The sequence below is a fragment of the Atta cephalotes genome (genome assembly GCF_000143395.1).
Source record: "Atta cephalotes unplaced genomic scaffold scaffold00079, whole genome shotgun sequence".
Taxonomy (NCBI): Eukaryota; Metazoa; Arthropoda; class Insecta; order Hymenoptera; family Formicidae; genus Atta; species Atta cephalotes.
Window position 1 is genome coordinate 739,990 of NW_012130143.1, and position 16,864 is coordinate 756,853.

The 16,864-nt window shown below is 33.5% G+C and overlaps 2 protein-coding genes across 2 annotated transcripts; one reads left to right on the forward strand and one right to left on the reverse strand.

The window, feature by feature from the left end:
* Positions 1 to 336: 336 nt before the first annotated feature.
* LOC105624471 (eukaryotic translation initiation factor 4H-like) lies at positions 337 to 3,472 on the reverse strand. Its single transcript, XM_012205831.1, has 5 exons — positions 3,441 to 3,472; positions 2,023 to 2,187; positions 1,693 to 1,943; positions 1,289 to 1,519; positions 337 to 482 (listed from the first exon to the last, which is right to left on the reverse strand). The coding sequence occupies exons 1-5, from the start codon at positions 3,470 to 3,472 to the stop codon at positions 337 to 339; spliced, it is 825 nt and encodes a 274-aa protein (XP_012061221.1).
* Positions 3,473 to 5,597: 2,125 nt separating this feature from the next.
* Positions 5,598 to 10,738, forward strand: LOC105624472. The gene is made up of 10 exons (XM_012205832.1): positions 5,598 to 5,789; positions 6,220 to 6,414; positions 6,483 to 6,878; positions 6,984 to 7,567; positions 7,645 to 7,757; positions 7,964 to 8,487; positions 8,600 to 9,235; positions 9,306 to 9,554; positions 9,640 to 10,070; positions 10,294 to 10,738. The coding sequence occupies exons 1-10, from the start codon at positions 5,598 to 5,600 to the stop codon at positions 10,736 to 10,738; spliced, it is 3,765 nt and encodes a 1,254-aa protein (XP_012061222.1).
* The last annotated feature ends 6,126 nt before the right edge of the window (positions 10,739 to 16,864 follow it).

The following is a 16,864-nucleotide window of genomic DNA, read 5'->3' on the forward strand; positions in this document are numbered from 1 at the left end:
AAACTAACTAACGTATACTATATATTGTTGTGTGTGTGTGTGTGTGTGTGTGTGTGTGTGTGTGTGTGTGTGTGTAGTTAGTATAGTATAGTATATATATATATATATATATATATATATATATATATATATATATATATATCTTTCTTTGCGGGTGACACCCCTTGTAAGAATTAAAAACAAAAGGGTATTTCCTGATTGTGAATGTTCGAAAAATCACCACTAGATTTTTAGGAAACTATGAGGGAATCTTAGATCGATTTTAAAATTTTGTGTCAACAATGTTTCTTTCTCCAATTTCCTCGGGGAAATCTGAGACTATTGATATCGTTAATTTTACTTGTCCAGCTGCATTTTCAATTTTTCTTCTCGAGGCTTTGCACCTCCGTAAATGGAACTTGTTTTACTTGATTCCGCAATTGAATTCACAGGCTCTTTAACAGTTCTCGGCTGGAGCTCCAAACGTTTTCTTCCAGTAGTGTCTAAAGTAGAAAAAAGTGCTATTAAGTATATATAATATGTTACTTAATGTATGTATACACATATTCTCGAGATAATTTATTCTAGATAATTTAGAGATAGAATAGTTGTTTTATTAAACGAAAGACTCAAATTTTCGGTCATTCTACAAATATCAGAAGAAATTTTTTTTTAAGTGGAAAAATGTTCTTCTGTGACAAGAAATAAATTTAAAAAACATAGATCCAAAGTTACTTTGCGTGGTTCTTTATTCTGAATAAAGCTTACATCTTCAATATAATAGAAATATAATAGAATATAGTTTTAGTTTTTGGATTTCATTATTACAAATTCGTATAAAAAATATGTAAATTATAGAAATATTCTTATAAAATGATATGTGGTTCCATGTAAAGGCAGACTTCTTATCGACAAATTTCATTCCGAATTTATTCCATGTATGCTTTAAAAGACTGATTATGGAGTTAAAAGTTAGTTTTATTTAAGTAAAGTCGAGTATCAAGTATAGTATGAAACCCATTTTGAGAACAATAAACTACAATACATTAAATAAAAAACAAATTAATAACATATACAATTCTCTTCTAGAATTTCTTTCATTATAGTGAGGTATAATTTAATAAAAATCCTAGAAAAGAAAACAAAATATGTATATTTTATACATTATATATATATATATATACATACATAGTTTATTTTTTATTGTATTTAATATAATATGGTTTATTAGTTTAATGTTCTTAAATGAGTTATATATGTATACTTATATCGAGATACAGTAGTATCTCGTGCCAAGTTGTATACATACCTGGAGGAGGAGCATCTTTGTGATAAGGGTCATCTGGGAAGGGTTTTCGGTCTGAACCACTTCCTCGAAGTGGAGGTTTATTAGTGTACGACCTACTAGACGTACTTCGCGACCAATCACGATTTCCACCTGTGTCATCGTTGAATTGGCCGTAATTGCCTCTATTACTTCTAGAATCCCATCTATCGTTACCTTGCCTACTACCTCCATGTGGGCCTCTATCACTGTATCCTATGAATAAACGTTAAGAAACTTTATCGTCGCCAATATTTGCAGCAAATTAAACATTTATGATAGAGAGAAAATTAGTTCAGCATTATAAGCATTAGTAGTTGTTAGTATACAAATACAAAATTTACATTGCATTTCTATTATTATCAAATATAAAAGCATATAGTGTTTACTTGAATATGAGGATTTACTATCAAAATCGTCGCCGTATCCACTACGGCCGGAATCTCGTCCTTTGAATCCACTTCCACTGCTGCTGCCCCCACGACCTCTCCTATCAAAGCCACCGCCACGGTCATTTCTTTTTCCTTCTGCTACATCGATCTTGATCAAACACTTGTCTACTTCTACCGCTCCGTCCATTTCCAATGCTGCCTCCAGATCAGCCAAGTCCTCAAACTCGACATAGCAGAAGCCCTTAAATCTGTATGTACAAATACAAAAAAATTTTTTTAATTTCAATCAATATATAGGTTTGCCTCTCCAATCCAATTAATACATACTTGTCGGTATCCCTGTCTTTAACCAATCTGATGACTTTGACATTAAGCTTCTCAAAGATTTTGTCAACGTCACCTTGTACAATTCCATTCGGCAAATTTCCCACATACGCAGTATATGGTGGTTCAGTTGGTAAAGGTTTTCTACTTCGATGAGTTGGATAATCTCTGAATAAAAAAAAATATCTTGACAGCTACTTATTCACAAATATAAAATACATTAAATTATTGGAGCTAGAGAAAGCAGATTTGTAAAATTCTTTAATATGATTAGTATTACCATTTATTTCTTACTAGATTTAAACATATTTAAACTAATAGTATTAAAGAATTTTACAATTAAAAAATTGCTTTCTCTATTGAACACATTTTATTACTATTGTTTGTTATTTTGAAATACTAAGTGTACATACGTTTATAAATCATTACGTCCAATTGCAAGGTAGTTGTATAAATATTTCTTTTTCATTCATATGTTATTAACTATGTTAGTTATATAAATTCTCTGAAGAAAAGACTTTTCTCTCCCAATAAAGTCAAATATTATTATAAACGTACATTAAAATAAATCTGTATCAACTGCATTCGACTGCTCTCTAAAATCGCAGATATATTCAAATGCTAATACATATGTTTTATAACTGAATGGACTTATACTTAAAGTGAAGTAGGTACACAGGTATGTTTGACATTTGACAAAAGCGAAAAGTTAAGTTCTAATATAATCCAGTGCAACAATAAGACAAAACTATTATATAAAATACATCAAAAAATTTGTTCTGTTTCTTTTAATTATTTACATATTTCAGCCGAATGCATTTTCCAAGTAAGAAAGCTCGCCAATATCCATCTAGACACGCGAGCGTGCGCGCGCGCGCTCACGCATATTATGTATGTGTGAAGTGAGGAGAACATTGTATATCAAAGAGGCAGATTGATAAGGCATAATAAATCGAAACGCGACGGCGACGGAAAACGGAGTTTATATCGACACTCGGGCACTTCACCAAGAAACGCGACGCCGCTGCACATCGCACGATCGCGCTTTGCTGTCGCGATCCTCCTTCCCTCTTTGTCTATCACCATCTCTCCTTCTCTCGCTTCCTCTCACGGCGTGCACCGCACGTGCATCGTTCCCCGAGGATGGCTCCGCTTCGTCGCGTCGCGCCGCGTCGTCGAAGTTCCGAGATCCGCGGGTACGAGTGGACCCGACCGGCCAAAATAAAGCCGCGTGTCGCGGCGCCTCGCAAGGTGTTGCGCTTGCACTCCCGTAACTCACTTAACCTTAAAACCGGGGGATATACGCGCGAGGGACGCACGCGTCCCGGATGGTTCGATCCGCGGTACGTGCGTCCCGAGGTCACGGTCACCCGTGACCCTCCCGGTGGCGTGACACGACCGCAAACACGGCCGATACTTGCCTTGAATCGTCGTAACCACCTCGACCTGCCATATTGAATGCACGGAACTGACCGGGACCGCGTGAGTCGATTCAGTCACCGTGCGCGCGGCACCATCGCGCCTTAACACTCGACAATTTATCAATGTGATATCTTGGACGTACGCGCGTCACTTCGCTCGCCGGGTGAATTTATTCGAATAAAAGGATGACTCGGGTGTGTAATGACACGCGATACGGAGAGTACTTCACGACCAAACTCGAGAGTTCATTCGCACACATCAAATCGACCAATCGCGCGTTCGACATGGCACGGCTTCCACGAGACTAGATAACATGATTGGTCAATGACCGTTCGGTCGTTTTTGGAAAGAATTTATTCATTTTTCAGTGAATAACATATAAGAAATAATTAGAAAAATAATTTGAGAAATAATATAAAACTTGGAAATTTTGCTTTCAACATCTGCCAATTAAATTAACAACTGATTGAATTAATCGGAATTTAATAGGTGTTAAGGCCATAGCAAAGATTCTTGCATAAAGATGCCTTTTTAAGATGCTCGACACTCATTTTTAGTATCAAAATAAGTCATGCGATAGAAATTTACGAATATCAAGCGTCAATTTTGATCAAGTGATTTTCAAGTGATCTTATTATGCGAATATTATGAGCAGTATAAAAAGATATCTTAATACATAAGCGAATCAGAATCTTTCCTTTTCTTCCATTCCATGAAAAAGAAGAATTTCGATTGGTTGATTCCTTTAAAGTACCTTTTTACGCTCGTATTCGACGTCAAAATAAGTCACGTGATAATAAAAGTACATTTAGTGCCGCTAAAATATAAACGATTGGAGCGACAAATCGCTCGTTATCGAGTAGTTGAAATATTATAGTTTGAACAATTTCAACTACAGCATCAAACGCTCAAACGCTATTGATAGTGCTGACAAATGCTTGGTTTATGCTTCGATCTTAACTCTAAAATTCTAAAATTCAGCCAATAGGGCTGCCAGCTTGGTCCTAACTGAAATCTGTATTTCATTGGCTGAATTTTAGGATTTTAGGATTAAAACCGAAGCATAAACCGGGCAATAATGGCGTTCAGCAGAACATAACAACCGTTTTTGCAACCATTTTATGATTCTCTGCTGAGATTGGACCATTCCTCTTGATCTAAATGCATAACCCAATCAGCACGAGAAAACTTCCAACAATTGCAAAATAAACGTTCTGCTGAACGTAGCTACTGCAGCGACCGTGTTGACTGTTGACTGCGATATATATACATAATCTAATTTATTCTTTTTTTTATTGCTAATCCAGATAGAGGATTCGATGCAATAAGAATAATTTAATAACTGTTTAATTCAGTGTATTAATATTGCAAATGATACATGAAAAATATGAATAACATGTCGAATCTGTCGCTCAAATGTTAAATTTAACGCTTCTTGCTCTTTTTCATATATAAAATTGTCGCTCTAATGGGCTCCGCACAATAAAAGGAACAGAGAACAGAGAACAAAGAATAAGAATTTCAACTTATCAGAAATCATGTATTGTGGAATACACAGGAATACAATTTCTGATAGGTTGAAATTCTTAGGGACTCTACACAATAAAAGGAACAAGAAACAGAGAACAGAGAATAAGAATTTCAATCTATCAGGAACTGTGTATTCCACAATACATGATTTCTGATAGGTTGAAATTTTTATTCTCTCCGTGTTCCCTTTATTGTTCCTTTTATTGTGCGGAGCCCTTAATAGTTTTGCAACAAAAGTCGCACGTCATCTATTTTGTCGCTGAAACGGTCAGTTTGAGCTCGTGAAAATGCACCTATAGAAATTAATTGATAAATATCAAGCATCAATTTTGATCAATTTTGATCATATGTTATTACATTCGTCAAATCAATGATACAAGCAGAAAGAAGAGATTATTATTCGTTTTTGTCTAATTCATACAGTATGGAAAAGGACAAAGCATGAACATTATCTTATGAGGTTTGGTACACAAAAAAGACCGAGATGTCCACTCTCATGTGAAGCAAGATGAATTGTGAACTCTCTCAAATGAACAAAAACAACATTTGGTGAATTTATAGGCAGGGATTTGCTGGATTTTTTTTAACCCACGGTAACCCTGTCGAAAACAATTAGAAAGATCAAGATGTCCGCTACCATGCACGTACCGCGCGACACGCACATGGCAGAGATGATTTCGGATATGTCTGGACAGCCAAAGATGGGTAGAACTTATTCCAATATATTGGATAATTTTAATCAGTTGAAGGATAACAATCCATCCGTGAGATTAAATGGTGGAGTTGCGCTACTGAATTATATACATCAACATAATACGGTAAATTACATTAACAACCAGGCTGCCTTCCACTTAATACTCACAATGTTCCTGGAATCATTTCATTCTTGTCATTTGTCAAATGTTAAACAAGGAATGATGATAAATGATGTTCGCGATCGTTGCGAGTGTTAAGTGGAATGTAGCTCCAGAAGCACAATGCCAAAGCTACATATATGAGGATGGACTCAAATCCGGACCTGATTATAAATCCGCCAGCCGAGCGAAGAACCATGCAACGCTTTGAAGTTTTAATTCATAGAAAAAGTTATAATTCTTAGAAAAAGATAAAAAGTTAGTTAAACTGAGATTAAAGTTGAATCGCATTGATAGAAATGGATATTAAATTATATACATTAAGAAGAAAGATCTGATTTGTATGAAATACTTGATAAATTGTTACGTCGTAATATATGATCTATCTTTGTAGGATCAAAATGACAAAGAGTTGGATCTTGCCTTGGTCAAGATGGTTGCCAGATTGGGATCTTCATTAACATCCACTAGAACAGGCTTCTACAGTACCTTGACAGTTTTTCTGATGACGCATCCTGATACTTCAATGGAAAAATTTTTATCCATAATGAATACTCAATTACGTCCAGCTGGCAGTAATCTTAAAAGCGTAAGACTTAAAATCTTGTTTTTATTTTGTTTTATAGGAATAATATTTAAAGAAATTTCTGTTTGTAGGAGAATGCCGACATATATATGGGACGTATACTGCTCTGTGGTGCTTTGATTAGGTCCAAGTTACTTGCTCGGAACAGTGTTGAGATGCAACAACAGATTATGGAGATTCTGTTAAATGCTGGCAAGAAACGTAGCTATTTATCATTTATTTCCACTATGTTTTTCAGCGAGTTTATTATTCAGCTTGATATTGAATCTATCAAGAATGTTTGGCCAATTGTTGAGAAGGAAATTGGCAAGCCATGGTCTGAACAAACTTTGGATACATTCTATATGCTGCTGATTCTTAGGGACAAACATCCTTCGTTAGTTAATCATAAATTTTTAAAGCAACACTTAGATATGACTGAGATAATTACCAAGGAATCTATAGAAGATATTGTTCGACTATTAACGGTTTGTATTTATCAAGACTTGAGTATCTTTCCTGTGTATTTCTATTCCAATAAATATTCGTGTTAAAACTTTAATTTTAGACTTTAATTTTTTTTTATTTTTTAGGCTTTACTTCGAATTGTCTCTTATCAACATCCAGTGTTTAAACTATTTTGTGAAAAACTGGTAGCAACCGAATTTGTGGCAGACTTTTGGAAAGGCATCGATCAGAAATTTATAAAACCGTCAAAGAGTGATGAATACATTGCTGTAGAAATGTTACGACTAATACTTCTTAATATTACGGATAAAACCGTAATTCCTTCGTTATTGTCTCCAAATCTTCTGCAACACATGTTAAAAAGATTTTCGATTTGTAAGAAGAATAGAAATGATGAAGTATTGAAGGCATTCAGGAAAGTTTTACATTTGATAGTGTCTGCCACAAATGATACAGATATCAAGACAAAAACACAACTGAGTATATTGAAGAAGTTAATATTGCATCCTGGTGACTTAATGATAGAAAAGAAGACAGGTGTTAAGGTGATTCAAATAATTATGGGAAACTTGAGGATAGACGGTATTAAGAAGTTGAGCCAATTATATAGAGAAATTACAGAAAATAAGATGACTAAAGAAAGAGAGGGTACAAAGACGGAATTTTGGACAAATGCTGAGCGAAGTTACACAGCACAGCTACTAACAAAGTGAATATAATTGATTTAATATAATGAATAGAGGTTAAAATATTTCTTATTGCACTAAATATATTTCTTTCCATTAGATTAATGGGTCGTCCAGAGACATTCTTGGATCAGGACTGGAGACTTGAGCAACTGATATTCCTGTTTAATTATGGATTGTGTGAGGTGTCAGATGTTGGAATAGAATTAGCACGTAAGTATAAGCTACATTTATACTGGGTTATCCGGAAAGTTCGTGCCGATGTTGAAGGAAAATTGAAACGCAGAAAATTTAAATTTTAGTGTACATTTATTAAATTATATTAAATATAGGTTAGTCGACACGAACTTTCCGGACAACCCAATACATGTATCTTTTAAATTGTTATGAGCTGAAATAAATTTAATTATTATTTTCAGAACAATTTAAAGATTCCTTTTATCGTGCTCTGGATTATAAATTACCAAAATTGGATAATGCACGAAATCTGTTAAGTGCACTTGTTCATAATTTAGATTCAAAATTGCAATCCAATATAATCAGATTACGATCGCCATTAAACGACGCAGCAGCCGATGCTTGGAAAAGAGTGATAGACTTGATTGAAAAACTAGAGAAAAATACAAAACATTCGGAAGCCTTACCGATATTTCATACGATGAATTTGCACATGGGTCTACAATTGTTCACAGATTCTGAAATGGCGATTATGTCGATTAATGAACTTCAATGTTGTTATGAGAGATTAAGTAAAAAATCCAAAAAATATAAAAAGCTCAATAACACAGTTACTGAAGAAGAACCGGAATGGGTTGAAGTAGTAGTGGATCTTTTGTTATCTCTTTTATCCAAGAACGACCATTTATTCCGTTCATTAGTTGGCTGTGTGTTTCCACATATCTGTCCATATCTAACTCCATCTGCAGTCCATCAGATATTGGCCGTAAGCTTTTGTTTATACAATTTTTATAAGATTAATCTGTTTCTGTATATAATTGAAAAGTATGGAATGTTTGAAAAAATTGTAAGTATACACATGTTATACTTTATTTCAGGTATTAGATATTAAAAATACTCGAAAGACGCTCACTACAAAGCAAAATGACGATGACGATTCCTCTGGTATAGAAAGCGAATCAGATAATGAGGAAGATGAAGAGGAGGAAAATGTTTCAAATGATGAAGTTTTATCGAAAAGTGAATCTGAATCTGATTCAAGTGAGAATGAGGACGATGATGAGGATGAAACCATGACCGATAAATTGAGGATAGCGTTACATCAAGCTTTGGGAGATGCTGCAATGAAAACCGATGACGAAGATATTGACGTAGATGAAATAGACGAAGAAGAGGGCAAACGATTGGATAAATCGTTAGCAGCAGCTTTTAAAGCTTTTCGAGAGAATCAGCAGGCTCGCTCTAAAAAGCAAGGAAAAACGAGTCAGACATTGATGCATTTCAGAGCTCGCGTTATAGATCTGTTACAGATTTATCTAGAAACTAGCCCGTCTATGGCGGTTACTTTAGATATGATCGTGCCACTTTTCGCTCTGCTAGAATTTTGTATAAAAGATCCGCATCAAGAACCACTTGCATATAGAATTCGGGCTTGCTTAAAAAAGTTATCAATGGTAAAAAAGTTTAAAGATACAACGAATGTTGATGAGACTTTGTTAACGACAGTGTTAAAGGTAATTATTTGTAACGATTAAGTTTGTATCATATTTGCCGTTTAAATGATATATAATATATCTTTTTAAGGCTTTGATTGAAAAAGGAGAGCGTTCTGCTTCAGTCTGTCAAGAACTCAATGATAAATTAGCGGAATGCTGCACCTTCCTTGTAAGATGTGCACAACAAGCTAACTTGTCTACTGAAAGTATTGTAAAAATTTATGGTAAAAATTTAACTGCATTCTTTAAGCAGAGAGATTGTGTGCTTTCGCATATGTTGTTTAAGGGTGTATTACAATTGTGTTGGGAAGATAATTGGCAGCTGGCGCTTCTGTTGGTATGTATTTAAAATAACTATTAATATTTTCTAATATCTCATTTAAAATATATCTTACTTTATAGAACATCATTTGATTGTTTAGGTGGATTTTGCTTTTGATAGCAGTATTCGATATTTTCGTAGAAATCAAGCGCTTGAATTATTACTAATTTTCTATAATAATAACCGATTATTGAACATGAATAGCAAGTATGTCGATATAAGAATGAAATTAGAAACGACGCTTTACAAAAATACTATAAATACATTTAAAGAGACATGTAATCTACATGTGAGTGATGGACAATCTACTTTATGTAATAGTGTTAGTGCGCAGAAAAATGTTTTACAGAAATTTATTGGACATCTTTTGATGCTATTGCGCCTTGTTCACGCACGATGTTTGACAAAAGCATGGGATTGGCAAACTGTTAAAATGGCATTAATAAATTACAGAAGCCAATACAGTCTTTCTGGAGATACAAAAATTGCCTACAACAAGCTGGCAGCAGACATTGGAGTACTTCTCAATTTGTAGGTGGAATAATTAATTTTATTTAATTCTCAAAAATTGTATTACACACGCACGCGCGCACGTATGCACGCATGTATGCATGTACGCATGTACAATATATACATATATAATATATATATATATATACATTATTTTTTTTAACTTATGATTTTTATATGATTATTTTTTATATTATTTATTTGATATAATTTATATTATTTATTTGATATAATTTATCATTAGGCCATCAAAGAAGAATAATACTAAGTTAAATAATTCGAATGATACTGTTTCACAAAGTAATGGCAAACAAAGCATTATCGGATTTCAAAACGGAAAAACAAGTGATTTGGAAGAAGAAAAAGAAGAAGAAGAAGAAGAAGAACAAAAAGAGGCTGTACATAATAATAACGAACAGAAAAAGAGAAGAAAGAATAAGAATAAACAAAGGGAGAAACAATTACTGAAGAAAGAAGCGCGTGAATTACGCGCGAAAATTATGTCTCAAGATATAGAATCATTTAATTTTAGCAATGTCAGTTTACCAGAAAATGAAGACACGACAGAATTCATTCAAAATGGGAATTTACATGACCAGTCTACGAACTCGAAAGCACCACAGAAAAGAAATCAGACGACGGAGAATGATCGTGAATCCAAAAGAAGAAAACGTATTAATCCTATTTGATAGAATTTATAAACTTGTAAGAATAAAAGATGATGAAATATGCATATAGCGCGAAAATTAAGAAATGTTTAGAGTACGCCAAATAATTATTCATACGTGAAATAAAAGGTCTGTGTACATGTACAACTGTAATTATTACTTTTTGTTATGAAAAATGAATAATCAGTGATACATCAATTGATTATTTAAAAATTTATATACTGATTTTATGTAAAAAATACATATTGATTTTTTTTACCTCTTTAGTTGATTAAATGGTAGAGAAATAAATATAAGAAATAAATATACAAGGATCAAACTGGTCTTTGGTTAATTGACACGAAGTCTAAGAATGAATGAATTATTTTTAGAATTATCATTGAATCATCATTTTAATCATAATTATGTTATGTACATTATTTCAGTTATAATTTCTAACGAATATTTATAGGACTTGTTGGAGTAATTTACATTTACACAGACACATTTTTTTATTATATAGTTGATTATATTGTTTTTTATTTTGGGTATGTGTGTATATATGTATATGTACACACACACACACACACACACACACACACACACACACACACACACACACACACACACACATATATATATATATACATATATATATATATATACATATATATATCATATGTGTAGTCATTCGAACTGCGCGCGAATTGGTTTTTCGGATTATAATTATATTATATTATATACTTATAAAAAAATGCAATTAAACTACTATAATAATATTACGAATTAAATTGATGATCATTGATAAGCAATTTTTAATAATTCGATGCTCGATCAGGCATCATATTAGAAAGATGTTAATTTGCTGAAAAACTGTGAATAAATTTATTGCAAAAAATAGCCTCGATAGTTTAAAAGACGGTAATCTTAAGACGCTCGTACAGAATACAAGAGATCCAAATTCAATTTCCCGGCCGAAATAATATTTTTCGCAATAAATTTATTTACAATTTTACAAAAATTATGTAAATTCGTTTTTATTGTGTAAATATATCTTATTTTATATTGAAAATTATAAGTAAATAGGATATTTTGAATATTTTCTATAATTATCCAAATTTTAGTAATATAACAAAACTTTTTCGCGTATTGCTGTTAAATGTATAATAACATATAGTGCGAAATGTATTGTCATATTATCGTTCGTGTCATATTATCATATTATCTGTAATTACACATTGTAATTGTACTTCCAGAATCTGCTTAGTTACAAATTAAGAAATTATTTTTATTTGCATATTGCAAATTTATTAACATATGGACGTTTACAACTATTAAGTGGGTCTCAAAATTATCCTACTACTATAATAGTTGTAATTTTACAGTGCATAACGCTTGAGTCTAGAGAAGCCCCTAGGCTTGTCCGCTGTGATTGGCGGTCAAATTAAAAAAAAAATAACGAAAAAAATAACGAAAAATTATTTTCTTAAGTAACGATAATTGTAATGAGTTACTTTTAAAAATCGGTAACTTTCTATTTAAAAAACAAAATAACTTTCCATTCCCTGACATATTCTATATTTATATTTTACATAGTCTACATTTACAGTTTTACATAAAATATATAGATTTAAAACAAAGTTGATTTGATCTATTTTATAACAAAATTTTTAGCAAAATGTGTCTAACGTCTTAAAATCCTTGCTTTTGTTTATTCTTCGGTATACCATGAACTGCTTATTGTTTCATGAAACTTTAACATGCAGTTTGAACATGACTATAAAAAAAGATATATAAGGATGTGGTATATATTTATGTGACGTGACGTATCCTCGTGATTTTTTGTGTATGTACGTAATGCGAGTACACGTGTACAACGAGGGCGAAGTCGGTAGTCGCGCGTGTATAACGTGGAATAATAAATGGAGAATCCCGAAGGGGATTTGTTTGACACGCTGCAAGGTACCACACGGTCACCCCCGTAGTACTATCCATAAATCATAATTCGCCCGACAAAGTATAAGGCTTGAACATCGTTACCACGGACAGTGATGGAGCTTTTATAGTACTTTGCACTACTTTTATTATCTGCATGGTATCGCAAGATTACTCAATGTCTTCTGCCATTCCTCTAATTGTCTTCAAAAAAAAAAAAAGCTAGGAAAAAAGAGCTAGGACATAAGTAAAAGTCATTGTGATCAAATGAGAAGGCCGCATTATTTGATGCTTAGAAATATCCTTGTTCGATACCTGTCATCGTGAAAATAAATTCAGTCAATATGCGTCTAATACACGCACGTGCTCTCTTCGTGTTGACTTTAAAAGTAATATTGATGGCTGTATGTGTGTAAATTTGGCGTTTGATATTTTTTATATACTAATGTCAAAAATGAAAATACTGTTGTACGTAACATGATATATGTGTGTGTGTGTGTGTGTGTGTGTGTGTGCGTGTGTGTGTGTGTGTGCGTGCGTGCGTGTGCGTGTGTGTATTCGTATAGTATAAATAAAATACAAGGCAAAATTATACCTAATTGTATGACTGAAATACTGTAATATAAGCATCAAATACCGCGTATAGAAACAATTTTATCAACGGATTTATATATATAACGATTTAGCGACGAAAATGGATAACATCATTGCACTACAAAAATAGGAAAAATATTCGATTCCCGACTGGATTCACAGTTGAGTCATAGGACCGAATATACAATATATCGATTAATTCCATGTGTAAACTTTCGTAAAATGGAGATTACATTCAATCATTAAAATATGTAACTGCCATCGAAAACTGAAAAGTTCTAGTGGACGGACGGATATCGAAGTATACATTGCCGATATGTAATTCCTTTGGGAATAAAGTTTCGTTATCGACATTCTCCGTGAGATGTGTGCTTAGGCAAAGGAAAACAAACACAGACATGAAACGTGAAACAGTCTCGCCGCTATATTCAAGATGATCTCATAAGTATGCATGAAGCATAACGAGTGTTGAACTGAACCAATTACAGTCCATAATTACAGGATTGGTCATGCGATGCTAGAGTCGTGTCTCATTAGCTTGGTTCTTCCTTGCAACCAACTTGCCCGTTGGTCGACTAATTTGGAAAGTTGTTTAACCGAAAGCGCTTACCCATCCAGATTGGGGACACCGCTCGATGTGGATGCTGGAAGGTTTAGGACGGAGATATCTCTCGGGAGAGTATGTCTGATATCCAACGTTGCAGAACGGAGCTGCTTCGGTTTAAGTTTATCGAACATATTTATAATTTTTCTTACATGTTACACTTTTTTTTGTTTTTCATGCTATCATACAGTTTTCTGCAATTCGCGCCATCATTTTTTGATAAATATTTATTACTTCAATATTCGTCAAATTTGATAAGGTAACTGTATATAAGTTGCATTAAGTAAAACGAATGAACAATTTTCAGTATTCTGCAGTCTAGTCTTAAAAAATTGACAATAATTTATCTAGTACCTGTATATTGCCTGTTATATAAACTGTCTTTCAAATATCACATTAACAGATGAATCAGAAAATTTTGATTTGTCCATTTTCAACCAGAATTTCAATTAATGCAATCAGACACTTTTTCCAGTGTTTCTATCAAACGTCACATCCTTTTCTAGGGCAATGCAATAATCGTGATGTTAAATTTCAACAAATGACAAGTGAACGCACAGGGCTTTACATTTCTGAAATTTTTCATCCTGTGACATAAAAAATAAAATAAAATAAAGAAATCGAGGTGAAACGTTTAAAAGTCGCGAATTTTATCGCGGAGATAACATCGAGCCAAACAATAACGCGTCTATTTAATTTGCTTCTGTGCTTGCGCGGAAAATGGAAAGATAAGCGTGTAGGATTTATACGTCAGCGGCGTTTCAGCGATGACCGACACGCATATGTATGACTATGATACCACAACATGTCATGCTGTCCGTTAAATTGACATGTTTCGATCGTGCATGTTTTCCCACATTTTAGAATAGGGATTGATTCGATCTTTTCCCGCGTTGAAATAAGGATCTCGTGCATATTAAAGCAATGATAAGCGAACGTATTGATACCTTGCCGATTAGTTACCGCAACGTCGGCAAATTGCACTGCGGTAAATAGTGCAATGCTTGCAGGCCATTCGATGCATGGCACATTGCGGTCCCCATATGCAAATCAAAATAGGTCCGGAACCGCTTCCGAATGTAATTTACGGCAGCGAAACGCCCGGCCTATCCATGCTAGCCACTGGATTCTGTTGCCAGAAAATGCATTCCGACTTGAATAGTCCGATCGTTTGTTTTTCGATGTCGCGTAATTTGTTAGTGATTAAAGCAACATTAGGAAGCTATTACGATGAAAACTGCAATTAGTATAGAATGAATCGAGCCGCTGCGTTCTGGAAAACGCGATGGGCTCTTTAATAGCGCATTTTTTATCTATTTTTAAATTATTTTCCATTGGTAATATTTTATCTTCATTTTCGTGAAATTATCTGTTTTCGACACGTATTTTAATTACATGTACATAATTTCTTCATTACACGTTATTAAATACATTAAATACTTTGTAAAATATGTATTCATAATTTTATATAATTTTTCGCAAGCTTACAAATCGCTTGCTGCTTCTGCGATTAAAACGATTAAATTTTTAGCGATTTTATTGATTGTTGAATAATATAAGAAATTCAAAGAATAGAAATCGATAACAATGAGTTAGGATATTACAATACAATTTGTTACATATATACTTTGATACATCTATGTCATCTACGTGCTGCCATATATGTAATGACGACCTAGTTTACGAGAAAGACGTAAATAATTTCGCTTGACTTTCATTCATATTGTCTAGATAAATATGCAATTAATTTCATCACGCACAGTAGACACATCGCGTGTTCAAAGAGACACATAAATAAGTAGATTAATATTACGATACGTGAGCTTTATCGCGCAAATACTTAATTTTACATATACGTATGTAATTTAAAAAAAATTTCTAGAAAAAAAATAATGCGATGTGATAGGACGCTGGGAATTTGCTGGATAATGAATTGGTACATATGCCGTCTAATTCATTTTCTGCCGAGTAATAGGCGACCATTCGCGGGAATTATGCCTTATTATTCGCACGTAAAAAGGCGCAGCCTATTACCGAGGTCGCCTTAATGGCCGCTCGTAATATTCGCGCCAATTATTCCTTTCGATCGACTGCGACACGTCGAGCAGGTTCTCTGTTGGTTCGATTGTGACAATATTGATTCTCGCGCCTGCCACAGGTGCTGAGCTGGGCCACGACTCGTGGCGCAACGTTATATCATCGTTTAAAAGCACCACGCGACGTTCCGATGACGGCAATATTTGTCAAGCACGGCAAAATGAAATATTCGTGATACTGAGATTTATTTCTTCGAAGCACTGTCTTGTAAATTGCAGTAAATGAACTGGAACAATCCGTTTGCCTTACTGCTCGCTTACCTCACGTATCATTTTTGTCGGGATATCGTTACGATATCAGCTTTAAACTTCTTCTTCGTCTACAAAATGCGTCACGTTGTGAGATGTTGCAACGATAAACGCAAACCGTTATTTATGGTACTGCTGCGCTACGGTGTTATAACATCGTACGATTATTTATAGCAAATGCAGCACTACGATCTGATAAGAGTACGACACACGATGCAAAACCATATATATATATATATAGACCATGATTTTTATGCTGGTCGAATAAGCTTAAAAATATATAACAATATTGTTGGTAGCATTAATATGTCATTATTACAGATATTTCATAAATTATGACTAATCACTTTATATCTGCTATAGTAATTTAGTTCTATGCTTATTTCCTATTCCCTTTAAATAAAATTGAAGTAACGGTCCGTATATTCTGTAGCGAGAGTATTTTATTTTTCAAGACAAATAAAGACGCTAAGTATATATCCACATTGAGAGAAATGATTTTATTTAAGAACAAATCAAGGGAAAGCAAAAATGATATTTGTTAAAAAACCGATCGATTTGTTATGATTGCAAATTAATTCGTCAATGTACAACAAATAATCAATAGCATCGCTAGCAAATAAGAGGCTCATATGTATATATATATATATATATATATATATATATATATATATATATATATATAGTAGT